The sequence below is a fragment of the Lissotriton helveticus genome, chromosome 9 (assembly GCF_964261635.1).
Source record: "Lissotriton helveticus chromosome 9, aLisHel1.1, whole genome shotgun sequence".
Lineage (NCBI taxonomy): Eukaryota > Metazoa > Chordata > Amphibia > Caudata > Salamandridae > Lissotriton > Lissotriton helveticus.
Window position 1 is genome coordinate 445,292,651 of NC_136070.1, and position 14,628 is coordinate 445,307,278.

The 14,628-nt window shown below is 51.7% G+C and overlaps 1 protein-coding gene across 2 annotated transcripts in view; it reads left to right on the plus strand.

Annotated features, from left to right (window-relative positions):
- TDRD9 (tudor domain containing 9) overlaps positions 1-14,628 on the plus strand; it is a 2,642,469-nt gene that overhangs the window by 2,600,435 nt on the left and 27,406 nt on the right. For both annotated transcript variants that reach the window (XM_078660267.1, XM_078660268.1), the window contains one exon: positions 13,930-14,002. In XM_078660267.1, the coding sequence (XP_078516393.1) occupies positions 13,930-14,002 (73 nt within the window). The remainder of the gene's footprint in view (positions 1-13,929; positions 14,003-14,628) is intronic.

A 14,628-nucleotide genomic window follows, 5' to 3' on the forward strand; every position in this document is an offset into this window, starting at 1 on the left:
CAGATGGCGGATGCGGGCTCTGCAGTGGGACCTGAAGTTTCAGTGGGCCCAGCATCAGGGCAACCTATCCGACCATGTCCTGATCTCGGAGGGCACTGCGAGACAGTTGCAGTGGTGGCTTACAGACCGCGATTGGGTCAGGGGCAGATCCCTCTCCCTTCCCCAGCCGGAGCACGTGGTTGTGACGGACGCGTCCCTCCAAGGCTGGGGTGGCCACTTGGGAGAGGCGGAGATCAGAGGCCTCTGGTCTCCGGCGGAGTCCCGGCTCCATATCAACATGTTGGAGCTGCGGGCGATTCGCCTGGCACTGAAGGCATTCCTCCCCTTTGTCAACGGGAGTGTAGTGCAGGTGTTCACGGACAACACCACCGCCATGTGGTACTGCAACAAACAGGGCGGTGTGGGGTCGTGGACCCTTTGCCAAGAGGCTCTGCGCCTCTGGCAATGGCTGGAACGTCAGGGCGTGACTCTGACGGTTCAACACCTGGCAGGTTCTCTGAACGCCAGGGCGGACGAACTCAGCCGTCGGTGCTCGGTGGATCACGAATGGCGTCTGAACTCGGATGTGGCGAGAGGCCTCTTTCAGCAATGGGGAGAGCCTTGGTTAGATCTATTCGCCACAGAAGAGAACGCGCAATGTCATCAGTTCTGCGCGTTGGAGTTTCCAAGACGGCACTCGCTCGGCGACGCCTTTCGGCGCGAGTGGAGTTGCGGTCTGTTGTACGCCTTTCCGCCTATACCACTTCTGCCCAGAGTGCTGAAGAAGATCAGGCGCGACCGGGCCCAAGTTATCCTTGTGGCTCCGGACTGGGCTCGAAGGTACTGGTATCCCGAGCTACTCAGCATGACAGTCGGTCCCTCGATCCGCCTGCCCCTTCAGGAGGACCTTCTGTCGCAGCAGCAGGGGACGGTCCTCCACCCGAACCTGTCCAGTCTCCACCTCCATGCGTGGAGATTGAGCGGCGACAGTTGAGGCCATTTGACTTGCCTCCTGAAGTCTGTGATGTCATTCTGGCAGCCAGGCGTCCCTCCACAAAGTCGGTATACGCCTGCCGGTGGAACAGATTTGTGGCATGGTGCACAGCAAAGGCTGTGGATCCCCTTTCTGCCCCTCTATCTGAGGTTCTCCTCTTCCTCCTTTCCCTTGCCCAGCAGGGCTCTGCTCTGGGCACTATCAAGGGCTATCTTTCTGCCCTTTCCGCCTTCTTGAGGCTACCTGATCAGCCATCTTTGTTCAAGTCCCCTATTGTGTTAAGATTCTTAAAGGGCATCACGCACATGTATCCTCCAGCTCCGTTCGTGATGCCTCAGTGGGACTTGAACCTGGTTTTGACTTTCCTGATGTGCGCTCCCTTTGAGCCCCTTCATTCCTGTCCTCTCCGTCTTCTCACCTTAAAGACGGCCTTCCTGGTAGCCATCACCTCTGCCAGGAGAGTGAGTGAGCTCCAGGCTCTTTCTGTTCAACCTCCTTTCTTGTCTGTTCATCCTGATAAGGTGGTTCTTCGGACCAGACCTTCTTTCCTGCCCAAGGTAGTCTCTGCTTTTCACATTGGGCAGTCCATCACCTTGCCCTCCTTCTTCCCGCCTCCGCATCCTTCAAAGGATGAAGAGCGGCTCCATCGTCTGGACCCAAAACGTGCGCTTTCATTCTATATGGATCGCACACGCCAGTTCCGGGTGGATGACCAACTGTTTGTTGGCTACGTGGGTGAGAAGAAGGGGAGGGCGGTACAGAAACGGACCATCTCTCGGTGGGTCGTCCTGTGCATCAAAGCATGCTACTCTTTGGCTCGGAAGGAGCCTCCTGTTGGGCTGAGGGCCCATTCCACTCGGGCCACGGCGGCTACTACTGCCCTGGGCCGGGGAGTCCCTTTGCAGGACATTTGCCAGGCGGCCACGTGGGCCTCGCTGCACACCTTTGCGAGGCACTACTGCCTGGACAGTCAAGTCCGGAGGGATGGCTTCTTTGGCCGTTCGGTCCTCCAGGACTTTCTGGTGTAGGTTGTATTGGTTCGCAGACCCACCACCGGGGTTGGTATTGCTGGGGTATCTATTCTAAGGTAAGGAATCTAATACTAACCTGTTTCTTTCAGATGAACAAGTTACTTACCTTCGGTAACGATATATCTGTAAGAAACAGTAGTTAGTATTAGATTCCTTACCGCCCCGCCCATCCTCCCCGTTCTGCGAACTGATACCTAGGGTTAGGGACATCCCTTTCAGGGCCCTAGTTTCAAATGGCACCAGTGTTGGTTCTCACATGGCTCTGCGTGTTCTGGCGCGGAAAAGCTGTGTGCAAAGAACTGACGTCAGCGCGCGGAGGCGGCGTCTATATACTCCAGCGACGTCATCACGGCGCACGACGCCGACGACGCGGAGCCGCAGGGGACGCCTGCAGACGACGCCTACCGACGCGCAGGGGTACTGCTACGCAAAAGTTTCCGGATCCAGACTGACGCCTGGGGATATTCTAAGGTAAGGAATCTAATACTAACTACTGTTTCTTACAGATATATCGTTACCGAAGGTAAGTAACTTGTTCGTCAGGTCCGGTATAAGCTTGTGTATGAGTGTGACGCTTTGTAAAGAGGGCTTTGTCTTCCTCACCCTCTGGTATCCCTAGGATTCTTATGTTGCCTTTTCTATTCCGGTCTTCGAATTCTGCTGTTTGTCTGCGTAGTTCGGCCATTGCTTTGGCGATGTTGCCTATGGCCTTTCCTGTAAGTTGGTATCTGTCTTCGATGTTGCTCACTCTTTGTTCTACCGCTTCCAGCTTGTTGGTTGAGTGGATGTCTGCCCATATCGCTGCCAGTTCCAGTTGTATCGTGTCTGTTGTTTTTTTTGTGGACTTTGCTAGATCATGTACTTCCGCTAGTTTTTTGAGGATGCTGTCCAATGTGCTGCTGATGTCCTCTTTTTGTTTGATGGGGGAGTCAGCATTGCTCTGTAGTCTGTTTTTCTTTTGTTGTTGCGTATGTTTATCTTCTCTGCCTGTCATTTTCTTCGGCCTTCGGTATTACCTACTGCAGTGATTGTGTCTGTGTTAGTGCCACCTTTGTGCTTTCCGGCGCTATTTCCCCCTTTGGTGGAGTTAGGGGTGGAGGAGGCGCATTGGTCCCACTTCGTTGTATGTGCTTTAACACTGTTCATCTGTCCTTTGCCTGATTTTCTCCTCGCACCTCTTGTCCGCCTCTTGGTTGTGCTGGTGACTACTTTGGGTGTGTGTTGGCGAGGGCCGGTGGAACAGAGATTGTGTGTTCCGCCCGGTCCCTCTCTTGTGGCCCCTTTGTCTCTGCCGTCTTACACTGCTTCTTCCTTGTGCTGTGGAGTTTCTAAAATGGCGGCGCTCAGGGCGGGGTTAGTTTCTGTTTCGCTCTTGTACATGTGTGTTTTTTTTTTGTTTGTTTAGTTGTTGGTGTAGTTGATTCTTTAGGTTATGCCGGTATTATGTTGCTTGTTTTCTATCGTTATTCTTAGTCTCTTTTGTCGATTTGCTTCGTATGAGAGTTTGTCTTGCCCTGCTTGTCTTTATGTGGAGTTTCTAAGATGGCGGCGCTCAGGGCGGTGTTAGTTTCGGTTTCGCCCGCCTTCGTGCGCGTTTTGTTGTTCGGTGTGGGTGACTCTTTACGTTACGCTCGATTTAGTTGCCTGCTCTCTATCGGTATGCTTAGCCTCTTTCCATTTTGCGTTCATTCCAATCCCTTGGTTTATCTCCTCCCGCCTTAGGGTGGCTCCCCGAGAGCGTTGCTTGTCTTGCTTGCCTTCTCCAATATGGTCGCTCCCTGGGTGTGCTTCCGCTTTCAAGGTGTACTGTGAGTTTTGCTTTAGCTGTGGCCGTCTGCACTGGTAGGCGTGTGGGAGCCCTCTGCTCGGTACTCTGATCGGCTCTTCTGCGGCGCTTTGCCCCTTTGCTGGTTCAACGCTGGTATCTCCTCCCAGTTTCCCGCTACTCTCTTCCTGTGGCGCCGGGCCGAGCCTCCCCCGCTCTTCTTGCCTCTATCAATATGGCCGCGCCCAGGGTGAGCTTCCGCTTTCGATTTTGCTTCGTGGTGCGCGGCGAGCCTGTTTTGCATGACAAGGGAGTGTGGGCCGTTAACGTTCGCGCCTGCGGGGCTTTTAAGCGTCCACTGACCTCTTGTGTGGTTTGCTGTTTACTGAGCGGAGCCTTGCTTCTCTCTTTTTTGCTCGGTGGACACTCCGACCGGCGCCATCTTGTGTCTCGGTTCCTGGTCCTTACAAAGGCAGAATTTTGGTTATTTAGTTCTTCCTAGTTATCCTCACAGCTATCCGATTACTCCTGCTTCGTTCCGATAACTTAAGCGCCGTTCCGTCTGCTTGGCGGTGTCTGCTGCGCGCTGTTTGTTCCGTTATATTCCTGGGGTCTGACGGAGCTCCAGACTTAGGCAGCTACTCCTCTTGCCATCCAAGCCATGCCCCCCGTAGCGTAGTTTTTAACTACTATTTTGACCTGGAAAAATAAATCGTTTGCCAGGCTTAAACCTTCCTTTTTAATGCTTATAAGTGAATCATCTTGTGAAGCTCAGAACTGCAGCTACAAATTGAAGAGCACTCCAGAGAGTGGTCTTTGAACCCCTTTTGTGACGCTCAGAACTGCAGCTGCAAAAGGAACTCCAGAGAGTGGTCTTTGGGCCCTTGTAGTCACACTCAGAACTGCAGCTACAAAAGGAAGAACACTCAAGAGTGGGGGGTTTGGGCCCTACCTATCTTCGGGAGGACTAGTTCTATTCTCAAGTTAAGTCAGGGTTGAGCGAAGGATCTTGCTATGGGGCACTTGGGATACTGTTATAGCTCCATAACTCTGTTGTATATGTTCTTGGATGTGGGTAATTCCCCACTCACACTGTTGTTATATGTTGAAAACCAATAAAGATATGTATATACAAAAAGTTGCGGCTGAACGATGGCGCTGGCAAGACAAACACCTTTCATGTCTGCTGGCATTTTAAAAGCTGCCAAATATAACACATTTCATAAAATCATCTCCATGGCTTCAGTTAGTTTGGTTTTTCTGCCATTGTATGCATTGGTGACTTCAAGAGCAACCGTAGATGGGTTAGATATGGTGTACTGACAGCACAAAAAAGAAAATTAAAACAGTTGCAATGCAAGGACACAAATGGGTGTTTCAGAACGGAATTCCCACAGCCCTACTTCCTGCATACCGATCATTAGTCTCACGCAAGCTTCACTCTGACACCTATCAATAAACTGCTTAAAGGAGTCGCTGAAACAAAGCACAATTCACCTGGTTTGTGAATAGCGTTGAGATGTGGTCCAGGCTTTAGCGATTACATTCTGCACTCACCAGCTGAAAAATGCAGAACTGTCCTTGTCGTGGCGATCACTATCTGAAATTATGTTGGGAAGACCTCTTTTAAGTTCAAGAAAAGGTTTATTGAAAAGATTATCTGAAAGAGACACGTTAGTGATAGATTCCTTACCTTAGAATATCCCCAGGCGTCAGACTGGATCCGGAAACTTTTGCGTAGCAGTACCCTTGCGCGTCGGTAGGCGTCGTCTGCGGTCCGTCGTGGGCGCCGTGATGACGTCGTCGGAGTACTTAGACGCCGCCTCCGCGTGCTGACGTCAGTTCTTCTTTTTTCCGCGCCAGCAAGCGCAGACCTGGAAAAAGCAGTAACCCTTAGTCAATTTTTGACTAAATTTTGGATCATTTTTGATCATTTCTCAAAGTCTTACGACTCCGATCGGTGCCGTAGGGATGCCTGGCTTTAAGCACTGCGAGGATTGCGACCGCACGATGTTGGTCACGGATCCTCACCACCTGTGCCTCACTTGTCTAGGTGTCGACCATGACGACAAGGCCTGCTCCGACTGCCGGGCCCTCTCTTCGAAAGCCAGGCGGGAGCGGTCCCGCAGGTGACTCGAACTCCGGCAGTCGGCCCGCGCCGCGAGAGGTCTCGGTCCCACGGGAGGTCGAGGGACAGGTCGCGGGCTCGGACCCACCACAGTTCCGAGAGTAGGCCGCACTCCTCCGTGTCGAAGTCGTCATCAGGTAAGAAGCACAAGAAGTCCAAGAGGCGTCATCGCTCTTCGGACTCCCCCCGACGCTCGCGCGATGTGGCAGGGGGTTCGGGTGACACCACCCACGCGGCTCTGTCGGAGTCGCGGGCGCCGCGTCCAGCTCCACACCCTCCGGTCCCTGGGCAAGACGCGACGCTAGAGGAGATCGAGCGCTTCCTCATGGCCATGAGGAAACTCTCTCCTCCGACGGGCTCCGCGGCGCCTTCGGGCCCAGTGGACCCGTCTGGGGCCTCTAGCGGGTCGGGGGCTTCGGCCCCAACGCTGCAGGCGCCACAGGGCCCCAAAATCCCGACACCGCCGGTGCCTTCGGGCCCGGCGCCGCGGGACCCCTCTAGACCTTCTTCGGGATCTGGGTCGTCGCCGGTGGACCTTACGACCTCCCCGGCGTCGGACCATCAGGTGTCGCCTCCAGCGCCGTCCTCGGGCGGCGCCGTCGCCGATACCTCCTTCGTTCCTGTTCCGACGTCGGGACGGCCCCGATGGGCGCCGCTCCAGACGGCGCTTGGGGAGTTTCACTTCTATGAACAGGCCCCATTGATTGAGAACCCTGAGTATCAGGAGATGGGTGATGAGGAGGATTGGGAGGGGTCTGAGGACCCTCTGACCCGAGAGTGTCAGTCTCATGAGGACTGGGCAGGAGACCTTGGGGAGGCCAGTGGCCTGGACACCTCTCCAGACACTGGTTTTGTCTCCCCTCCTACTGTGGCTTCGGAGGAGGGGGCAACCTACAGTGTGGTGTTGATGAGGGCTTCCAAGGCCTTGGGCCTTGAGCTCCCCGTCGCAGCCGTGAGGACTAATCTCCTCACTGAGGTCCTTAAACCGCAGTCAAGCTCGGCGAGCCTCTGCTGCCCTTTAATGAGGCCTTGACCGACGTTCTTCTGGGCACTTGGTCCAAGCCCGCTACGGGTTCGCCCGTAGATAGGAACATGGCCAGACGCCACCGCCCAGCCCCGGGCGACCCATGTTAACTGTCCACCCACCCCACCCCCGAGAGTCTGGTCATCCAGGCCTCTAATTCCCAGACCGCATTCCCGTCGGCTCCGCCGGACAGGGAATCCAAGAGGTACGAGCAGTACGGGAAAAAGATCTTCTCCTCCCTTAGTCTGGGACTGCGGTCTTCCAACACCGCATGCCTCTTGGGCCGCTACACCCACTCTCTGTGGGAGACGGTTGCGGAAGTGCTGCCAGAGTGTCCGTTGGAGGTACGGGCCAAACTCGGCCAAGCCCTTGTGGAGGGTCGGGACGCAGCCAAATATTCTATCCGATGTGGGCTGGATACCACCGACTCAGTAGGCAGAGCGATGGCAACGACGGTGGCGGTTAGGCGCCACGCCTGGTTGAGGTCCGCCAACTTTTCGGCAGATGTCCAGAACACTCTGATGGACATGCCGTTTGATGGCCGTCGCCTTTTTGGCGACAAGGCAGACCATGCTCTTGAGAGCTTAAAGGACTCCAGGGCTACGGCCAAGTCCTTGGGCCTCTCTGCCCCGCGCCAGCAATCGGCTGCCTTTCGCTCCTTTCGTGGCCACGGAAGGGGCGTCCCCACACGTGCTGCCAGCCACACGCCGCAAACTAACATCCAGCGCGGTGGCGGCCGTGGAAATCGCACCGCGTATCGAGGGATCACTTGCGGCTTCTGCAGGAGGAAGTTTTGGCCCTCTTGGCCAAGGGGGCCATCGAGTGCGTTCCTGGGCCAGAAGTAGGACGTGGTTGCTACTTCCACTACTTTCTGGTATCTTGGACCTACGGAAGGTCAACGGCTTCCTCCGGAAGGAGAAGTTCAAGATGCTGACTCTAGCTCAGGTCTTAGCTGCCCTGGACCCTGGAGACTGGATAGTAGCGTTGGACTTGCAGGACGCTTATTTCCACATCCCCGTCCTGCCGGCCCACCGGCGTTACCTGCGGTTCATGGTAGGCCACGAGCACTTTCAGTTTACCGTGCTCCCCTTCGGCCTTACCAGCGCCCCACGGGTGTTCACGAAGGTGATGGCGGTGGTCGCAGCTCAACTGCGTAGGTTAGGGGTTTCAGTCTTCCCCTACCTCGACGACTGGTTGTTGAAGGCGGGCTCGCCCCAGACAGTCGTCAGCCACCTCCAGACAACTGCAGACCTCTTGCACCAGCTGGGGTTCTCCATCAATGTGCCGAAGTCACACCTGTGTCCCTCTCAGAAGCTCCTCTTCATTGGAGCGGTTCTCGACTCGGCGCAGTTTCGGGTTTACCCACCCGAACAGCGGGTTCGGGCTATACAGGCTCTGATTCCAATCTTCCGGCCTTTATCCCGAGTTTCGGTCAGGTTGACGCTGCGGCTTCTGGGGCTGATGGCCTCCTGCATCCTTCTGGTGCATCACTCCAGGTGGCAGATGCGGGCTCTGCAGTGGGACCTGAAGTTTCAGTGGGCCCAGCATCAGGGCAACCTGTCCGACCATGTCCTGATCTCGGAGGGCACTGCGAGACAGCTGCAGTGGTGGCTCACGGACCGCGATTGGGTCAGCGGCAGATCCCTCTCCCTTCCCCAACCGGAGCACGTGGTTGTGACGGGCGCGTCCCTCCAGGGCTGGGAAGGCCACATGGGAGAGGCGGAGATCAGAGGCCTCTGGTCTCCGGCGGAGGCCCGGCTCCATATCAACCTTTGGAGTTGCAGGCGATTCGTCTAGCACTGAAGTTGCTTCAGAATTTTTTGACGCTCCGACTCAACAATTGATCATCCAGGCAGTTATATTGTCTAGGCTTGACTATGCGAGCTCGCTGTTGCTTGGAGCCAATCAGGCCGATAATACGAGATTGCAGCACGTTCAGAACGCTGCAGCTAGGGCTTTAGTTGGTCTCCCCAGATTTTGCTCTGCTAGAAGTACTATTGTCAAGCTTCACTGGCTGCCTGTGCTTCAGAGGATAGAATTTAAGACTTTATGTCTTTCTTTTAAGATATTAAAACTTGCCTCTCCTCAGATACTAGAGCATCTTATTCTCCCTTACATTCCTTCCCGTCAGTTGAGATCCTGTGGACAAAATTTAGCTGTAGTCCCTCGTTTTCTGAGAAGTAGGTCCGGTGGTCGCTCTTTTAGAGTGCTTGCCCCTAAACTTTGGAACTCTCTTCCTCCCCCATGTTCGTGCCCTTGATGACCTCCTGACATTTAGGAAAGCTGTAAAAACTTATATCTTCCCAAACAGTTGTTAACTTCTTTTTATTTTTTGATTGATTCCTTCTTTTGTTCTGATTGTGTTGTGTTCCTTTCCAGGCGCAGCACCGGGACGCCCCTTAGCTGGGGCAGCTGTGCGCTTAAAAAAATGGAGTTAACATTAACAAGTCATTCCTCCCATCTGTCCGAGGGAGTGTAGTGCAGGTGTTCACGGACAACACCACCGCCATGTGGTACTGCAACAAACAGGGCGGGGTGGGGTTGTGGACCCTCTGCCAGGAGGCTCTGCGCCTCTGGCAATGGCTGGAACATCAGGGCGTGACTCTGGTGGTTCAACACCTGTCAGGTTCTCTGAACGCCAGGCGGGACGAACTCAGCCGCCGGTGCATGATGGATCACGAATGGCGTCTGAACTCGGACGTGGCGCATGGTCTCTTTCTGCAGTGGGAGAGCCTTGGTTAGATCTATTCGCCACCGAAGAGAACGCACGTCATCAATTCTGTGCGTTGGAATTTCCAAGGCGGCACTCGTTCGGAGACGCTTTTCGTCGCGAGTGGAGTTGCGGTCTGTTGTACGCCTTTCCGCCTATACAACTTCTGCCCAGATTGCTGAAGAAGATCAGGCGCGACCGGGCACAAGTCATCCTTGTGGCTCCGGACTGGGCACGAAGATACTGGTATCCCGAGCTACTCAGTATGCTACTCAGTATGTCAGTCGATCCCCCGGTTCGTCTGCCTCTTCAGGAGGACCTTCTGTCGCAGCAGCAGGGGACGGTCCTCCACCCGAACCTGTCCAGTCTCCACCTCCTTGCTTGGAGATTGAGCGGCGACAGTTGAGGCCATTTGACTTGCCTCCTGAAGTCTGTAACATCATTCTGGCAGCCAGGCGTCCCTCCACAAAGTCGGTATACGCCTGCAGGTGGAACAGATTGTGGCATGGTGCACAGCTAAGGCTGTGGATCCTCTTTCTGCCCCTCTTTCTGAGGTTCTTCTTTTTCTTCTTTCTCTTGCCCAGCAGGGCTCTGCTCTGGGCACTATCAAGGGCTACCTTTCTGCCCTTTCAGCCTTTCTGAGGCTGCCTGATCAACCTTCTTTATTCAAGTCCCCTATTGTAAAGCGTTTTCTGAAAAGCATCACGCACACGTTTCCACCTGTTCCCTTTGTGATGCCTCAGTGGGACTTGAACTTGGTTCTTACATTTCTGATGTGCGCTCCCTTCAAGCCACTCCACAACTGTCCTCTTCTTACTTTGAAGACTGCCTTCCTGGTAGCCATCACCTCTGCCAGGAGAGTGAGTGAGCTCCAGGCTCTATCCTGTAAACCTCCTTTCCTTTCAGTCCATCCGGACAAGGTTGTGCTGCGGACTAGGCCCTCTTTCCTACCCAAGGTAGTCACGGCCTTCCACATTGGGCAGTCCATTACCTTGCCCACCTTCTTTCCGCCTCCGCATCCCTCGAGAGAGGAAGAGAGGCTCCACCGTCTGGACCCAAAACGTGCGCTCTCATTCTATCTGGATCGCACACGCCAGTTCCGGGTGGATGACCAACTCTTTGTTGGTTACGTGGGCGCTAGGAAGGGGAAAGCGGTACACAAGCGGACCATCACGCGGTGGATCATCTTGTGTATCCAGGCGTGTTACTCCTTGGCAAAGAAGGAACCCCCTGTTGGGCTGAGGGCTCACTCTACTCGAGCCACAGCGACTACAACTGCCTTGGGCCGAGGTGTGCCCTTGCAGGACATTTGCCAGGCAGCTACGTGGGCCTCGCTGCACATGTTTGCAAGACACTATTGCCTGGACAGCCAAGTCCGGAGGGAAGGCTTCTTTGGCCGTTCCGTCCTCCTGGACTTTCTGGTGTGATTATTGGTTCGCGGACCCACCACCGGGATGGTATTGCTGTGGTACCTATTCTAAGGTAAGGAATCTATCACTAACGTGTCTCTTTCAGTTGCACAAGTTACTACTTGTGTAACGATATATCTGTAAGAGACATTAGTTAGTGATAGATTCCTTACCGACCCACCCATCCTCCCCGTTCTGCGAACCGATATCTAGGGTTAAGGTCATCCCCTTCAGGGCCCTAGTTTCAAGGCACCAGTGTTGGTTTTTAGCATAGCTCTGCGTTTCTGGCGCGGAAAAGCTGTGTCTAAGAACTGACGTCAGCACGCGGAGGCGGCGTCTAAGTACTCCGACGACATCATCACGGCGCCCACGACGGACGCGGAGCCGCAGACGACGCCTACCGACGCGCAAGGGTACTGCTACGCAAAAGTTTCCGGATCCAGTCTGACGCCTGGGGATATTCTAAGGTAAGGAATCTATCACTAACTATTGTCTCTTACAGATATATCGTTACACAAGTAGTAACTTGTACAATATGATCATAAAAACAATACTTCATATACACAGTTATTTGTTAATGCATGAATACATGAAGGTGTAATAAAGAATAATAATGATATAAAATATCCATTGAAATAGTAAAAGGATAATGTAGGAGATGATATGAATACAATCAAAGGTTCACAAAACAGTACATGTCAAAAATACACAATTTTAAAAGATGTTCTAGAAAGTGATAAATTAAGCATAATTATAAACAAACAATAGGAGGTCAAGGAGGCAACATCATCAACTCAACAGACCTCTTAGCCTTGCCACATAGGGTTTGTTTAGATGTGGCCGTACCTCCCATCTCCAAATGTGGGTTGTCAGTAGAGAGAGGGGATGTTTTCTGTTTCATACTGGATTACACACCAGTGGGCAGTATTGATTTATTTGTTCTTTCTTTAAAAGTCTTTGTTTGGTATCATCATGCCTTGTATTGGCACTATCAATATGTCAAGTAATGGTGTGATTCAACAAACAGCTTGCTGGTGATTTTATAGGTTTAGTTTGCTCTTACCATGCCATTCATTACCATTGATGAATGGTTTGTAGAGTGTAGGGTTGTCTTCCTTTACGTGATGGTTATTCACCAGGGTGGAGGGTTTCACGTAACCCTGTGCTTTTATTCTTTGGGGTTTTCTTTAAAAATCTATGTCTGGTATTAACATACCATTTGATGTTTCTTCTTTATTAATGTTTTAACGATTTTTGATGTCAGTGGACCGGAGGGGACTTATATGGCTCCACTGATGTCATGACCGGAGTCTACGTCATTGCGGAGCCGTATGCTGCCGTCTCTCGGAGCACAGAGGTACTGCTGAAAAATTTCCCGATCCAGACTGGCGCCTGGTGAGAATTCAAAAGATACTGAATCTGCGGCTAGACTGCGTCTCTACTAGATATCACATTACCGAAGGTAAGTAACTTTTAGATTAAAATCAGATCTCTTCTCGTAGTTAACGCAGGAGAGGGCCATGAGCATGCCAGGAACAGGAACACAAACACACCAACAATCCCGCGGAGGAACAAGGAGCAGCAGTTGAAAATGGCAGTAAAGGGAACAGTCCAACTAAAATTGATACAGAGGGATGCACACAAGCTGTGTCGACTTAACGCTGGCTGCCTCTGTGCCACACAAGGGATTCTGCGGCACTAGCCCTTTTCCCTGCTCTCTGGGTTCAAGGATCCCTCACCCAGTTCTCTTCTCCGCCCCACCTGTTCACCTCACCATGAAAAGAAGATGACTGCCGCCAGGCGCCTCTGGCCGCCGGTCTTCAGCGCCCCGAGCACTGTGAGCGCATCAACAACAATGCGGGTGGAATTCCATTCGATTCTAGTACAAGGGGTAGCGGTCCTCCGTAGGCATAAGCTGCACCGGCCTAATGTGGGCTGCCTTTGCACCAAAGGCAGGGATCCACAGCACTAGCCTCTACCCTGATCCTGCTCCCGGGTCTCTATCTCTCTGGGACTTCAGCCAACTCCACCCATCTCACTGTGTGGCTCCCCAGCAACGCCAACCTCTGCAAAAGGGAGGAGATGGAGCCGCAGTCCGGTAATGCCGTTGCCCTTAGGTCTACCGGCAACTTCAGCATCTCGCACTGTGGTCGCGGGCAGCGGTAACAGGAAGCAGCATCAGCGCAAACAGGCAATTGAGGAAATGTCAGGGAAAGTGCTTAGAGAAATGCTGATTGTTCACAGACACCCAATGTAGATGATTTTTTAATAATATAATCGCTGTGGGGTTGATTTTTATGGTGATCATTTGTTCCAGAATGCATTCTTCTCGTGTCTGTACACAAATATGTCCTACATAGGCAAAATTCCTAGTACATATGACCTTGTGAAAGTACACATTCAGTACAGAAAAGAAAGCTACTCCTAAAGTAGCGTTTTCACCATATGAAGCATATCTTCTTCTCAAACTTAAGTTAATGTGTGTTGAGTTCAGCTGTAGTCCATATCTTGTTTATTATTTGCTAAAGCAATATAGTCCATGTTCTTAGCTAATCGCATAGAGGGTCTTAGGTTGTGGTCATCCCTCGAGACTGAAAATTATTTTATGTAAAATATTGTTTGGTGTGTATCTTTGTCTTTTTTAATTTTAGTTTTAGTTATTGTGGATGTTTAAATCATAAAAAGTATTACATAACTGTATATTTTTAGGAACTTGACTTAAGAAATATGGGTAAAGGGACACTAGATAATGTATAGCCAAATGTGGTTGCGGTGGAATTATTTAGGCCATAATCTATTTGAAACATGCCTGCAAACATTAAGAATGATAGTGATTTTTTTTGATGATCATAAAACATCTTGCATTGTTGTTTCTCTTGTGGGATTTAGTTTAATCTGCAAACAAAAACACCGAGAGGTCATTACTCCCAAATGGCACGAGAGACCCTATGAGTGGAACCAGGTAATTTTAAAGTTTTATTAAGTTTGCTTTCAGTAAAGCATTTGTTTTTTCAGATTATCATTCTTTGATTTCAGAGTGCATTTAGTGGCTACGGACACAGTAGAAGCAGACTGGACAGAATCTCAAAATTCCCCAAGTTATTTTGTTGTGTTTTATACTTTGAAGTATCTTTCACTGGATGCCAATAATCTCTGTGGATTGAGGAATCAATGCAGAGTTTCTTGTCAATCCTGAAAATTATTTGTTTTAATAGTGGCACTGCACCTTCATCATTATGTGGCTAGTTAAAAGAAAAACGGAAAAATGTAAGGTGTATTTTCTCTTTGCAAATAAGGGTGAGTTGGCCTGTAGCCAAATTATTTCTAGATTGATCATATCCTTCCTAAAGCTTTGCAGTACAGATACTCAGAGCGACTTTCTGAAAGGCATCTGTGTGCAGTAAACAAGGAGCAAAGCAGCCACTTTGGCTGTCCTTGGGTGAGGAACTGGTGGCTATTGTGTCCTCCTTAGTTTGCTAAACATCACCTGCTAGATAAGTGTGCCTGCAGTATTTGGCAGAGCAGGGATGCAACTGTTTTGTTGAAGCCAGCGCTCTACTTCTTTAGTTAGTTATACTCATACTGATT